This window comes from Balaenoptera acutorostrata, chromosome 14 (assembly GCF_949987535.1).
Source record: "Balaenoptera acutorostrata chromosome 14, mBalAcu1.1, whole genome shotgun sequence".
Lineage (NCBI taxonomy): Eukaryota > Metazoa > Chordata > Mammalia > Artiodactyla > Balaenopteridae > Balaenoptera > Balaenoptera acutorostrata.
Window position 1 is genome coordinate 86,206,959 of NC_080077.1, and position 14,137 is coordinate 86,221,095.

At 41.7% G+C, this 14,137-nt stretch overlaps 1 protein-coding gene across 4 annotated transcripts in view; it reads right to left on the bottom strand.

Annotated features, from left to right (window-relative positions):
- The window catches only part of COL19A1 (collagen type XIX alpha 1 chain), a 379,271-nt gene that overhangs the window by 13,367 nt on the left and 351,767 nt on the right, over positions 1–14,137 (bottom strand). For all 4 annotated transcript variants that reach the window (XM_057528157.1, XM_057528158.1, XM_057528156.1 and 1 more), the window contains 3 exons: positions 13,694–13,864; positions 11,931–11,997; positions 2,400–2,528 (listed from right to left, as the gene is read on the bottom strand). In XM_057528157.1, coding sequence (XP_057384140.1) covers positions 2,400–2,528; positions 11,931–11,997; positions 13,694–13,864 — 367 coding nt within the window. The remainder of the gene's footprint in view (positions 1–2,399; positions 2,529–11,930; positions 11,998–13,693; positions 13,865–14,137) is intronic.

The following is a 14,137-nucleotide window of genomic DNA, read 5'->3' on the forward strand; positions in this document are numbered from 1 at the left end:
AGCCATAAAAAAGAATGAAATAATGCCATTTGCAGCAACATGGTTAGACCTAGAGATGATCATACTAAGTGAAGTAAGTCAGACAGAGAAAGACAAATACCGTATGATATCACTTATTTGTGGAATCTAAAAAAAAATGGTACAAATGAACTTATTTACAAAACAGAAATAGACTCACAGACATAGAAAACAAACCTATGGTTACCAAAGGGGAAAGGCTGGGGGAGGGATAAATCAGGAGCTTGGGATGAACAAACACACACTACTACATACAAGATAGATAACCAACAAGGTCCTACTGTATAGCACAGGGAACTCTACTCAATATTCTGTGATAACCTATATGAGAAGGTTTGCTGCGTACTCACTTTGTACATTCAGGTGTACTTACTTTGCTGTAAACCTGAAACTAACACAACATTGTAAATCAACTATACTTCAACGTAAAAGAAGAGAGAAAAAACCCCTTAAAAAAGGAACTGGATCCGAAGCCCCGTCAGGAGTGGAAACAGTAGGTAAGGTCTCCTCGGCAGCACAGCAGATAAAACCCACAGAAATCTTTTGCGGAAGTGAAGGCCAATGAGTGGTGAACAGAGGTCTTGTTTCCAAAAGCTGCACGAACACTGCTGACCTGGCACGGCCTCTGCCCGAGAGCCTTCCAGATGGGCCTTCCCTGCATGGGAGGGAGCCCGAGACAGGGGTCTGTGTGGACAGGTGACTCTAGTTCCAGAAGGGCTTTCCTTCCTATCCGGACCATGCATTGCTCTTGCCCCCTTAGATGGCCACTGTGTGAAGCATCTGTCCAAGATCTTTCTCCTACTGGTGTTGACAGTCCTGGTTCTTCACATGGTTTGAGGCATCAAACATCTTCAGATGGGCTATCAAGGTCTTCCTTCCCATCTCCTATACTCTGAATTCACAACAGACCCAACTAGCAGAAGATGGTAATTAACCACCCTTTACACAATGGTACACACACAAGGCTACACCTGATTCTACACTTGCTTCCAATTCCCTGCCAAACCTCTCTGTGACCTAAGAGAAACTAGGTAGAAAAGACAGTTCAGGTAAACTAGAGTGATTCACTGCCGCTGTTTTACACTGTGCTAGCTAAACCAGAAGCCTTGTCAGTCTCAGTGGGAAGTTAGGATCCTAACAAACCCCACGACCGGGGAAAGCTGTGCCTCTTTCAGGGGAGGGAGGGCACGGCAATCACCTTCGGGCCCTTCCTACAGAAAATAGAGAAGCCATAGGAAGGAAAGTGAACTAGTGAAAGGAAAATAACTCTCCGCACATATAGTATTTTGAACTGTATTCCTATGTGATATTGGTGTTAACTTTCTCTTTTCTCCTTTATCCATTCATCTGTTGATGGACACTTAGGTTGCTTCCATGTCTTGGCTACTGTAAATAGTGCTGCAATGAACATTGGGGTGCATGCATCTTTCCAAATTAGCATTTCTGTCTTTCTCCTTTACACAAGCTTTTGATTATTCCAAGGAGAGCCCTTGAGTTCCTCTATAATAACACATGAAAAGCAGTGTCTCTGGCCTTACCTCTCACAGTACGTACTCATTGGATCTAATGCTTCCTTGTCAGAGCGGTGAATCTTCTAAACCAGGGTCCCCTTGGCCCCTCTGCTGATTGCCAATCACATTTCTAGAAAATGCTCTTGCCAGCTGAATTTAGCCAAGCTACATTTAAGATCATGTGTCTTGTCAAGTTATCATAAGTGGAGCAAATTTTTTGTTGCCAATTTAAGTCTTGCTTTGAAAAATTTAGAAACAATGAGAGAAATTTTTCTTTTTTTTAAATTCAGAAGTTATCATCCACAACTTTTGCAGAAGAAGAAAAAGGATTCTAAAATTTCTCAAAAATATATTTCGGACCCAAATCACTAATTATAGTAGCAGGTCTTAAGACTTTTTCCTCAGTTTCTTTAAGATACTAAGATACTAAGATTCTTGTTGTCTGCTTACATCAACAGTGAGGCATAAACAACTAGAAATTTGCAGATAATAATGATAAATAAGCACATTATTGCTGTTATTATCATAATAAGTATTGTTATTAAATACATTTAGATTAGCAGATAATTATCAGTCAGGTTTAAACTGGAATGAATAATAGTTAAAAATTTATTTCTAGAATATCAAATATTAACAAGATATCCTATATTAAATCATTATATATGCATATGTATATATAAATTTATAAAATACATACCAAGTATATATATTATATATTATATATAATCTAATATACATACTTTTCATGTATATTAATATATATTTGTAATGTATATTAATATATATAAGTTTTGCCTTAACTGTGATTAGCATGTTATAAATACTGAGAGTTAAAGAGTTGGTAAACAAATATTGTCCTCAAAGACGTACCTTGGGGCCCAGGGTCTCCTGGTGGCCCAGGTAACCCATCCTTTCCTGGTGGACCAGGCCTCCCGTGAGCTTGAGCAGCCAGCATTGCTGCTGGTAGCTTGAGCTGGGACAGGAACACAGCCATCCTCTCTTCATTGATGAAAGGGAAAATAACATGCATGTTATGGAAATACTTTTTATGTCAAAAGTTTTCAAATATTTTTACATAAAATTCAACAAAAAATTACTTGGTTTTCAATTTAAGCACATCTAGTTTACCAACTGGTCTGATCGTGGAGAGATTCTTTTGATTGTTCAAGTAAAACAGATTGTACAAAGTTGTTTGAAATATGGATACAGATGAGTTGTGTTGATCAGAGGATTGAGAACCTTCAGTGCTTCAGAGATGTCGCCAATCTGGCAGACAATACCCTAGAGCAGGGGTCCATGGCCCGTTAGGAACTGGGCACACAGCAGGAGGTGAGCAAGGGAAGCTTCGTATGTATTTACAGCCGCTCCCCATGGCTCGCATTACCGCCTGAGCTCCGCCTCCTGTCAGATCAGCTGCGGCAATAGATTCTCATAGGAGCACAAACCCTACTGTGAACTGCGCATGTGAGGGATCTAGGTTGCACGCTCCTTATCAGAATCTAATGCCTGATGATCTGAGGTGGAGCTGAGGCGGTGACGCTAGCGCTGGGGATTGGCTGCAAATACAATTATCATTAGCAGAGAGGTTTGACTGCACAGAGACCATAATAAATCAATTGCTTGCAGACTCATATCAAAACCCGATCTGCGAGTGGCAAGTGACAAGCTGCATCTCACGGAGTAGACTGGACATAAGCAACACACGTCAGGTGTCACTGTCCCCATCACCCCCAGATGGGACCATCTAGTTGCAGGAAAACAAGCTCAGGGCTCCCACTGATTCTGCATTAGGGTGTGTTGTGTAAGTATTTCATTATATATTACAGTGTAATACTAATAGAAATGAAGTGCACAATAAATGTAATGCACTTGAATCATCCCAAAACCACCCCCCTCCCCGGTCTGTGGCAAAACTGTCTTCCACAAAACCCGTCCCTGGTGCCAAAAAGGTTGGGGACGGCTGTCCTAGAGCCTAATTAACCTCTGGTAATGACTTGTGGAGAGAATTCAGGTTCATATTAAAAAATGGTTGTTATAATACATTTAAGCCACTTTCCAGCAATGTTGTGAATGTGCATGTGGTGGTTTAAAATACGTTGACAAGGTCTTTGACACTCCCTTCCAAATGGAATTAGGTGGAGCCTAATCCCGCTATTCTGGAGTGTGGGCTGAACTTCCTTTCACTTCTAATGAATAGAAAAAAGGCAAGTGGGGACACTAAGTCCTAAAAGCCTCGTGGCTTCCTGGCTGCTTTCTCTCTTAGATTCTCATTCTGGGGGAAGCCAGCTGCCACGTCGTGAGGGCATGAAGAGACCCACAGGGGGGTGAGCTGAAGCCACCTGCCAACAGCCACGTGAGTGAGCCCGGAGGTGGATCTTCCCGCCCCAGCTGAGCCCTCAGAGGACCTCAGCTCTGGCTGACACCCTGAAAGCAACTTCATGACAGACGCTGAGACAGAACCACACAAGTAAGTGACCCTTTAAGTCCCTGACCCACAGAAAACGCGCGATAACAAACACTGTTGTTTTAAGCCACTGAAGTTTTGAGATATTTTCTTATGCAGCAATAGATAACTCATATGGTATGTGACACTTTATATCCTTGAACAAAACTGCATTATTGATAGAGAGGTTTATTTATTGAAAAGATGGTCACTGGCTTCAGTCATTATGATTTCATGGCACTGTTTAATTTCTATATATAATTCTGTAATTAAACTTGCTTGTTTTGTTTATATTTTACATAGCTCATATTTAACAAATCTAATATATACGTAACTAGATTTAAAATAGAAAACTGGAGGAAGGCATATCCTTGCCACGACAAAAAAAGTAACATTTTTTTCTTTTCACGTATTTTCTTTAAAAAGCAAATTCAAATCATTTCACTTGTAAAACTAACAATTTTTCAAAGATATAGCTAGTGAGTAGTAAGAAATGACCCTTTCATGTGAAAAATTCAGCATAGGTTTGGTGCAGACAAATCTTCTAGAAAAATGTTTTACTGATTAAATTAGTGTTTATTTTGCAACTAAGAACCAAATGACAGTAACATATTAGAATCTATAGCTGCCAGTTAGAAAAAACAAGGGCCAGATCATATAGACCTTGTAAAGAATTACCTCAATTTTCTCCAGTCTCTTCGCTCAGTTTAATTCATTTAGTTGAACTTTAAAGACACTTTTCGCTTAAACAGGATGTGTATGCTTTACAAATTTTTGATAAAGAGCAAATGACTACTGAGTAAAACTTATTTTTCAATGGGCTTTCAATAAAAATTTTGTTTAAAAAAATGTAGGTCCCCCAGGCTCTTAAAAAAAAAAAAAAAAAAAATGTAGGTCCCTACACTGTTTAGGAAATAAAACCAAAATTCTTTTCAAATAGAATCATTAAGGGAAAAGCCCCAACAAATGTGGAGTATAAGCTGTAATTAACAAAAGGGTAATCACCCTACACTCACATTCTGAAATCACAAAGCAAGCCGAATGGAAACATGCCAGTACCCACAGGACCAGAATCTCTGATGCGGACTGATTGACAAAGATGATGAAGACCAATGAGGGTCTGATGAGTCATCCCTAAGAGTGACATTAAGTCACCGGCTTTCCAGTAAAACTTCTTATTACCTGACTTTCCACCTGGGGCATGTTTGGTTGATGTTAATACATTTGTTTCCAGTAACAACAGATAAAACAAATTTGCAATTAATATATATATAGTTTTGCAAATCATCACATTGAATCTAGATAGAATATCTTTATATTACATCGTAAACTGGGTGTTTTATAAAAAAATATGAAATTCAGTGATCACAGTTTGAAACTTTGCATATCATTTGTTGTTTTGCACTTAAAAGATAGATATATATTTCAGTACAATTTTTCTTAATTTGAAACATACCTCTTTGAATATCTTCAATGTCTAAACACAAATATTCATGGCACTAGTTTTTCCTCTTTAATGTAGGAATTGAATTTATAAGTAATTTGCTTTGGGTGCTTTTAAATATTTTTAGCAAAACAGAAAGTTCTTTTAAATAATTACTTCTAGCTGTAAATTATCTAGCTTTAAGATACACTCAAAAACAGTTATTTAGCACAGCGTAATTACCTCCTCTGAACCATACTCCAATGCTCTATAATTTTAAATATGTTTCTGAGCTGGTAAATAAATTGTAAAGACTTGTATTCTTAATTGCGTTTCCTCTGTTTTCAGGGATCTTTGGTCAATTAAACTGTTTTTGGCTATGCTTTCTAATGAGGCAGGAAATTGAAGAGTTTGGATAGGAGCTTGCATAAACCAAACTCACATAGGCCATCTGCTAAGGCAAACCCATAGCAGTCATTCTAACAAATGACACCAATGGCTGGCCTTCCTTGGAGAATGGGCTTGTTAATATCATGCAGACATTAATATTAACGTGATGATAAAGTACATTATACAGAGAAGGAAGGATGTCATCTGGCCCATGTCTACCTTCTATTTCACAGAATTTGTAAATATTTTCAAAGACAGAAATTCACTTTTTTCTCCTAATGTCCATTCAAATGTTTAATTGCCCATTTTCTTGGTATAGTTTCAACTTATTTCCTTTTGTTACCCCCTTATGGAAAACAGACAGTAGTTAATGAGTAGTTCCCTTGGGAAATCAGTCATCTACTTGATAATATTGTTACCTCTTAGCCTTCAGGTTAAATAACTTTTACTCATAGGCTTGGTAATCTGTTCTGTAAATCACTGTTTGGTTCCACTGTTCTGGGGTTTTTCCATACATCTCTTTTTTTTTTTTTTTAACATCTTTATTGGAATATAATTGTTTTACAATGCTGTGTTAGTTTCTGCTGTATAACAAAGTGAATCAGCTATACATATACATATATCGCCATATATCCTCCCTCTTGCGTGTCCCTCTCACCCTCCCTATCCCACCCCTCTAGGTGGTCACAAAGCACCAAGCTGTCTCCCTGTGCTATGCATCTGCTTCCCACTAGCTATCTATTTTACATTTGGTAGTGTATATATGTCCATGCCACTCTCTCACTTCGTCCCAGCTCACCCTTCCCCCTCCCCGTGTCTTCAAGTTCTCTACGTCTGCATTTTTATTCCTGTCCTGCCCCTAGGTTCTTCAGAACAATTTTTTTTTTTTAGATTCCATATACATGTGTTAGCATACGGTATTTGTTTTTCTCTTTCTTACTTACTTCACTCTGTATGACAGTCTCTAGCCTCCACCTCACTACAAATAACTTAATCCATTCATCTGTTGATGGACACTTCGGTTGCTTCCATGTCCTGGCTATTGTAAATAGAGCTGCAATGAACACTGTTGTGCATGACTCTTTTTGAATTATGGTTTTCTCAGGGTATATGCCCAGTAGTGGGATTGCTGGGTCGTACGGTAGTTCTACTTTTAGTTTTTTAAGGAACCTCCGTGCTGTTCTCCATAGTGGCTGTATCAATTTACATTCCCACCAACTTCCATACATCTCTTAAATGTGGAAGCAAACATTAATGGGCAAAAATATCAGAAGAGTAATTTCCTTCCATGTCTTGAGAACGACTTTCTAGCCTCATTTTCACTGTTAACTCAACAGCATCCTTGGTGGCTTCATATTCACCCTGCGGCACACCATGGTCCAAGGGTGGTTATTGCTACATTTAACCCTGGCTCAATTCTGTGTCACCTTTGTTGCTTTGAAATGTTATTATGAGTAAAGATGGTAGATTGAACACATGCATCTGCTTTCTCTCTTTCCTGAATCACTGCAAAACAATGGTAAGTTACTTTTAAAGGCATAAAACCACAAGAATGGGAGAATGTGAAAGGAGACGACATTAACCCTTGGAAGCTGAGAACCAGATGCCAGAGTGTGGATGACTTAGCGGACTCAAGAAAACCAAATCTTTACACCAGGAGCTGAGAAGCAGCCTGTGCTAAATCACCTAAAAATCCTTAAAACATTCAGGAGTTACACCTGGAAGTGGGAGTAAAGGAGGGGAACTAAAATAAGGGGGACTGGATGAAAGCCTGTTTAAGAAATGATCTCAGAAATCCCTTTCTCTGCTCTGTGCAGCTGGCTATTTGCCCCTTCCTAATCCCGGCAAAAGGCGGCAGGTTTATTACCTGAAAAGTGTAAATAGACCGTCTCTGCACTGGGGACCCCAGACTGTGTTGAGACTCAGGCTTCCCTACTGAAAACAAGGAGAAGGAATGGGCATTGCCTTCTTGGAGCTGAGGCCACCACTGCCCTATCCTCCTACCTTGCTCCCCAAATGCTGGCAACCCGGCAGGAAATGCAAGTGTTTCCTTTGGGGAATCTGACCAGAATACAAGGAAAGACTTCAAGACAGTGAAGTTGAGGGTCCCTTAATTAAAAACAAACAAACAAAAACAAAAAACCAGCCAGATTACCCTACAGTAAAGCTCGTGATTGGCAAGGCCACCATTCACTCCTAACTTTCCAGCAGTTTTTTAGAACCCATGCTTTTGTATGAGCAGATGATTGGCACCGAGGAAACCCTCTAAGCTGAATGATAGACCCAAACAAACAGAAAGAAGCAGATTGGAAGAGATAGAGACGATGATGTGGAAACTATTTTTAAAAACTATCTACGTCTCCAATTACGTGTATCTATGAGAAGACTGTACATATACAAATATGTGTATACAAACACATATATAAATTAATATCTTCATTGTAGAGATGTTGCAGCCTGGAAACAAGAGGACAGGATAATACATATTCATACATGTTCACACATATGTGGATGAAATTATGTATGAAAAATGGAGAAAGCATAGGTGAGGGGCTTTCCTGGCCCTGGCAATCTAGAGGCAGAAGCATTGCTCAGGGACATAGCCCCAGTCCTACTGTCCTCCCACAGACGTGGGTATGGCCTTGTCGCTTCCAAGTTTGTCTCAAGAACCCAGAGGGCCAGACGTTTGTCCACATGCCTGCCCAGGTTAGTAAATCCTGCCTGCAGGGTGAAATAAATCCCCAAATATGATAGGGTGGTGGGTGTCACAGCAAGAATTAAGCTTCTCAGATCTGGCAAGACCCTCACTTGTATGGGCAGCGCCACTGGCAGCTGCAGAGCCCTCATAAAACAGAAAGGGGCTAAGCTGAGACACACAGCTTCTGTCCCCTTTCTGTGTGGCCACCTTGCGTGCACAAGGATTTGACCTCTCGGCCAATCAAATCAAGAATCTAACGCAACTTTAGATTGGGTGTACATCTGTGCATTGGATCTGCCAGAAACCCAGACCTGGGATGGGTGGAGAACCATCTTCTTTCACCATGCTGGGTTTGGGACGGGGCATCAGGATGCTGAAAGAGGGCTCGGTGGCCTGGGGAACAGTCCAAAGTGTGAGATCTGTGGCAGTGCTATGTCAGCGGGGTCACCTGGGAATCCCCAAAGGGGTTGGAAACCTCCATGAGGAGGGCCTGAGCTTTGGGGCCTGGTCTAGGGCTTTGCTAGGGTCTGGATGTCAGGGTTGATGACGCGGAGGAGCAGGACTCCCCTGAGCCCCGCGGACGACCCACGGCTGCTGAGCCGAGAGAACCTCTCTCGAGGCTGAGGACGTGCAGGGCTGAGGGGAGCAGAGGTGATGGGCTGCCACGGCCACAGCTCTCTGTGAAGTGGTCCAGCCAGAGAGAGGCAGACAGGGGCTGCTTCACTGGAGCCCTTAACTGTTTTAACATGTGAGAATTCATCTTGGCGTTTACGGAGAAAGCTTTCTGCAAAGGAGAACTGTGACCTTGGAGCTCTAAGATTTGCGAAAATGGAGGATTTTGTTTTTCTCTTTTATAAATGGTGTTCAGAGGCAATGGAAAAGGTGGCTTTGAAGTGGAGGGTGACATGGACTGAACTGAAATAATCTTGGGACAAATGAACTAAAGCACCGAATAACTAAATTCTGGGTTCCAGGTACAACTTTGTTCGGGAGAAGACAGTTTTGTAGGGCTGGGGCCAACAGAGATAAAAAGAGTTGGGGGGAATCCCATTTGGAGTCTCAGAGTCTGGAAGTCTCAGGAAAAAATTTGCTTTGGGGCCACTTGAGAATATTGTCTTGACGCCAAGACATCTGGGGCCTCTGCGGGGGGCACTGACCACTCTACTGGGCCTCACCAGGCTGGGAGAGACTGGGAGAGACTGGGAGAGGGGGTGGGACAGATGGGTGGCGAGTGGCCCAGCTTCCGTGACCTCCGTCCTCAGGAGGCCGACAGCCCTTCCTGGGAGGACCCTCCCGGAGGCCTGAGAGGGCGGTGTGGAGGCGGCCATATCTCCTCCCCTGCTGGGCAGGCCACCAGGGCTCTGCCTTTATCCAGCGTCCCCAGGACTTGCAACACAGATACCTCCTGTATCTCCGCACATCACATTTTTCTGAGAGTGCTTGGCTATATTTTCTGACCTCCTTAACCAGCCTTTAAAAACTTAGACTAATTAACTACGGAACTATTTACTCTGTGTTTTTATGTAAAGTATTTTAAGAAATTGAAGCTTGAAGTTAAAGCTGCCTGAGATAAGAGATCACGGACGTGATAAAAGGAGATTCTAAAATGTAAGGGCAAAATTAAAATTACAAAGAGAAAACTGGTAGCTCAAAAAAAAAAAAGAGCAGACAATTGTATTAATAAACTATCATGTCAGAGCAAGGTAAAGACACTTCACAGAGATCAATGTGAAGTGAAATCAACAACATAAATTCATGACCTTTGAAAAAACATTTTTTTCTATTTTGTCACTGAAGCTACCAAAAGTCCCTGGGCTAATCTGTTCTCTCTCTAGTGCTCACGTGAAATAAGATAATGTGCACTCAAGCACTGAGATTTTGGTCTCTAAATCTAACTACTGCTTAAAATATTCAGGGCTTCCTGGAGAGAGGCTAACTCCATGTTGGAAGTGAAAGATTTAAGAGGAAATTAGCGCATCTTGTAATCTCACTGCTTGCAAAGTTCAACAACGCATTTTTAGCTTAGCAAAGGAAGGATGCTTTGCAAAAGAAGCGCAAACCATGAGCCAATGTAGATTTATTTTCTCAAGACAAATAATTCCCACCTTATAAGCTCACAGTTGAGGGACATGATCTTGATTTTAGCAAATCATTTGATTAAATCATGTAATATCCTTGTGACTAAATAAAGAAATGTAGAGTGGATTTTAAGACAACTATATGGATTCAGAACTCGCTAATGCCATAGATTAATAGATGATTTACGAATGAGCAGGAGAAGTGCAATGGCATTTAGACCTAACCCTCCTTAGTCAACATTTCTAGCAACAATTAGAATGATGACATGCCTAGGAAATTTAGAGATGACACAAAGTTATGAGGGTCAGACAACCTGCCCTATGAGACAAGATTCCAAAAGATATTTTCAGGTGAGAATGATGTTTGAACACCAATCACTTGAAATTGAATAAGAAGAAACGTAAAACCATACACTTAACGTTGTAAAAATGAACGCAGTGCATAATGAGAAACCCCTGATTTTTAAAAGTTCGTATAAGGAACATAGAGGGTTGTTAGTTAATTGAAAACTCAAAATGAATCAACAGTGTGATATGGAGACTTTTTTTTTAAGGAATGCTATCTTAGGCTGCATTATTAAAGTATCTACATCAGGCGTCAGAAAACTCTCTCTGCAAAGGGTCACATAGTAAATATGTAAGGATTTACAGGCTATACGGTCCCTGTCACATACTCAATCCTCCTGTGCAGCATGAAAGCAACCAGAGAAAATACATAAAGGAAGGAGTAGGACTGCACTCCAACGAAACTTTATTTGTGGACACAGATGTGAATTTCTGATCGTTTCACGTCACGCAATATTATTTTGATTTTAAAAAACCATTTAGAAATGTATCCTCTCCCCTCACCTTGCCCCCCCAGAAAAGGAAAAATGATTCTTAGCTGCCAAAATCAGAGGGCAGGTAGACCGGGCTGGTGGCTATGGTCCGCTGGCCCTGGTCTAGATCAAAAGATGCTGTCTTCTGCCCTGGTCACAATACTCGTGGGGAAGGAAGGCCGTTCATAAATGAAGTGTTTCTCCAGGGCGATGAGGTGGGGGAGCTGGGCACCCTCACTCCACAGAGGAGAAGACTAAGGAGGGGTACTGTGGGTGCGGAACAACATGAAGGGCTGTCATGTGAACGAGGAGGACGCCTGCCTTGTGCTGGTCAGCAGACCAGGAACGAAGAGAGAAGTCACAGGGGGGCAAACTTAGGTTCGTGTGAGCAAGAAGCTTCTATGTGAGCTGCCCCATCACATGGCTGGTCACTTCCTAAGGCTGCAGCTGCACTACCATCTTTGGAGAACGTTGCTGGAGGGACCCCCTACAGCTGAGGGGAGGGGGGGAAGCGGGGAAAACTTCAGAAATGTGTATTAAGCAAATCTCACCTTCAAAAATCCTCAGAACCTCTTGATTAATATACTTCTTTATTTCTTCAAATGAAACCATATCAGCCTAAAGAGGGAAAAAAAGGCCTGTTAATGCAGAACCTAGCACAAGTGAATAAAGAACAGAAATGCTGGGTTGGCGTGCGCGCTTGAAACATCTGTAGAGATCCATCAATCAAGCAAAATACTTTTGGCAACTGACCCCGTTAGGCAATAAATATCTTTTGTTTTGATCAAATGCTGGGAAGAAGTGCATAACTACAGCGCTTTAAAAGCCGTGGGCCGGCACCATAACCAGAGACGTGAACATACTTCCTGTTAGATTTCACACGATTAGGAAAGACATTTCCTATTACTTCATTTTCTGAAGTAATTGGAACCAGTGTTATGATGGGACCACTCCAGGCACATTTTTAACCTGTAACTAATCCCTGGACACTGGTAAAGTCAATATCTAATTGATTTTATTATGTATCTTCAAAGGAACAGAACTCCAAGTACGCTGAGAGATTCTTTAACATGTTTTGTTCATGGGATAAAACTTACTAAGTTTTACCCATTTCGCGGTTAAGTTTATTTGTAATCTGCGCATTGTAAGCATACTTGTATTAAGCAATTTTCTTTCCTTAATAGAAAATGCTGCGGGATCTGGTAAAGCGGAGTAGGTAAATGACGCCAGTTGAATTTTTAACCCCTTGCCAAATAAATCTACATGAATTCGACAAAGAACCTAACATTTATAATGGTATCTCACATTTATAACAGTAACGTTTTACTATAATACCTTGACATTTTTAAAAGGGAGCTATTATTTTTCATGATGGTTAGGGTTTCAAAGTATGTTGTTACTCTTCTTTGTATTTGGTGGTTACTATCCGGGGGTATATGTGTGGCATTAAAGACAATATGATGGGCTCATAAAGTGATGACTTCTGTGGGACAGAACAGTTCCAATTTCAATATTTTATTTTTACTGTTTATGGGGCAAATGAACTTGAATGAATGCATCTAATACCATGTACTGACACAGCACTGAGAGTTCACTGCATAGGCTTTATTCAAGCAGAGTGTAGGAAGAGTGGATAAACTAAAGAATATGGTGGGAATGCCCAATTCGGTCCAATCTCTGGGATTGGCTGATTATCTGAGGACGGCATGTCCTTAACCCCTGGCCTCACGCTAGGACTCCCCTTTCTTCCTGATGTGGATATTTTCAGATTCAGTTCCTCTGTGGAATGGCCATCCACCAGCCTCCTGAGGATGTTCATAAAGACATGGGCTTCCTTAGCCAAACACGCTTTCTTGGCCTAACAGGTTTCCACGTCAAAGCACCATACAGGGCAGATTTGTTGTTCTGATAGTCAACAAAATGGAGTGTTAACACGAAGCAGACGTGTGTTTTCCATGTAGTGTAAGGGGACACTATGGATAGTATTGAAGAGTGTGGCCTTGGAGTCGGTCAGGCCTGGGTCTGACCCACTAGATAACTGTGACGTTGGACAGGTCCGCACTCGGCTTCTGCATTCGTCAAGGCGGATGGACAGGCCACCTGTCCTCCCAGGTTAGTTGTGAGCATCTATTGAGGGACGTTTAGTGAGTACGAAGCGGAGGAGCCCACACATAACTTGAAATAAGTGACAGCTATTGCCACCCTTGTAGAAGCCAGCTTAGGTTCATTATATTAATCTTGAAAGGTTTATGACTGCTCTTGTTGTAAAAGGGACACGTGGTCAGTCCCAGCCACGAGTTCTCGGCCCACTTACCGGGGAGCCGGGGAGGCCGGGGTGGCCTGGAAGGCCTTGGTGCCCTGGGGATCCCGGGGAGCCCTTATTTCCTGGGGGCCCCATAGGGCCTATGTCCCCCTTTATGCCTGGAAGACCTGGTTTTCCACGTTCACCTTGTGGGCCTCGGTCTCCTGGAATTCCCTGATCACCCTGTTAAGGAAAAAAATGAATAAGAATGATCTCTTCTAGATCCACGTTAGCTGTGGTTAAAAGCAGAGGTTCTGGATTCATACTGGCACGTGCTAGCTGTGAGGCCTGGGGTAAGGGAATCGAACCCGCTCCACCCTGCTTCCTCTCCCTAAAGTGGGGTTATTAAGAGAATCCACTGAATAGGCGATGCTGAGAAGTGAGTTAACTCAGGTAAAGTGCCTAGAACAAGCCGACACGTGGAAAGCACTCAGTACAAAGTGACGATGTCACTTG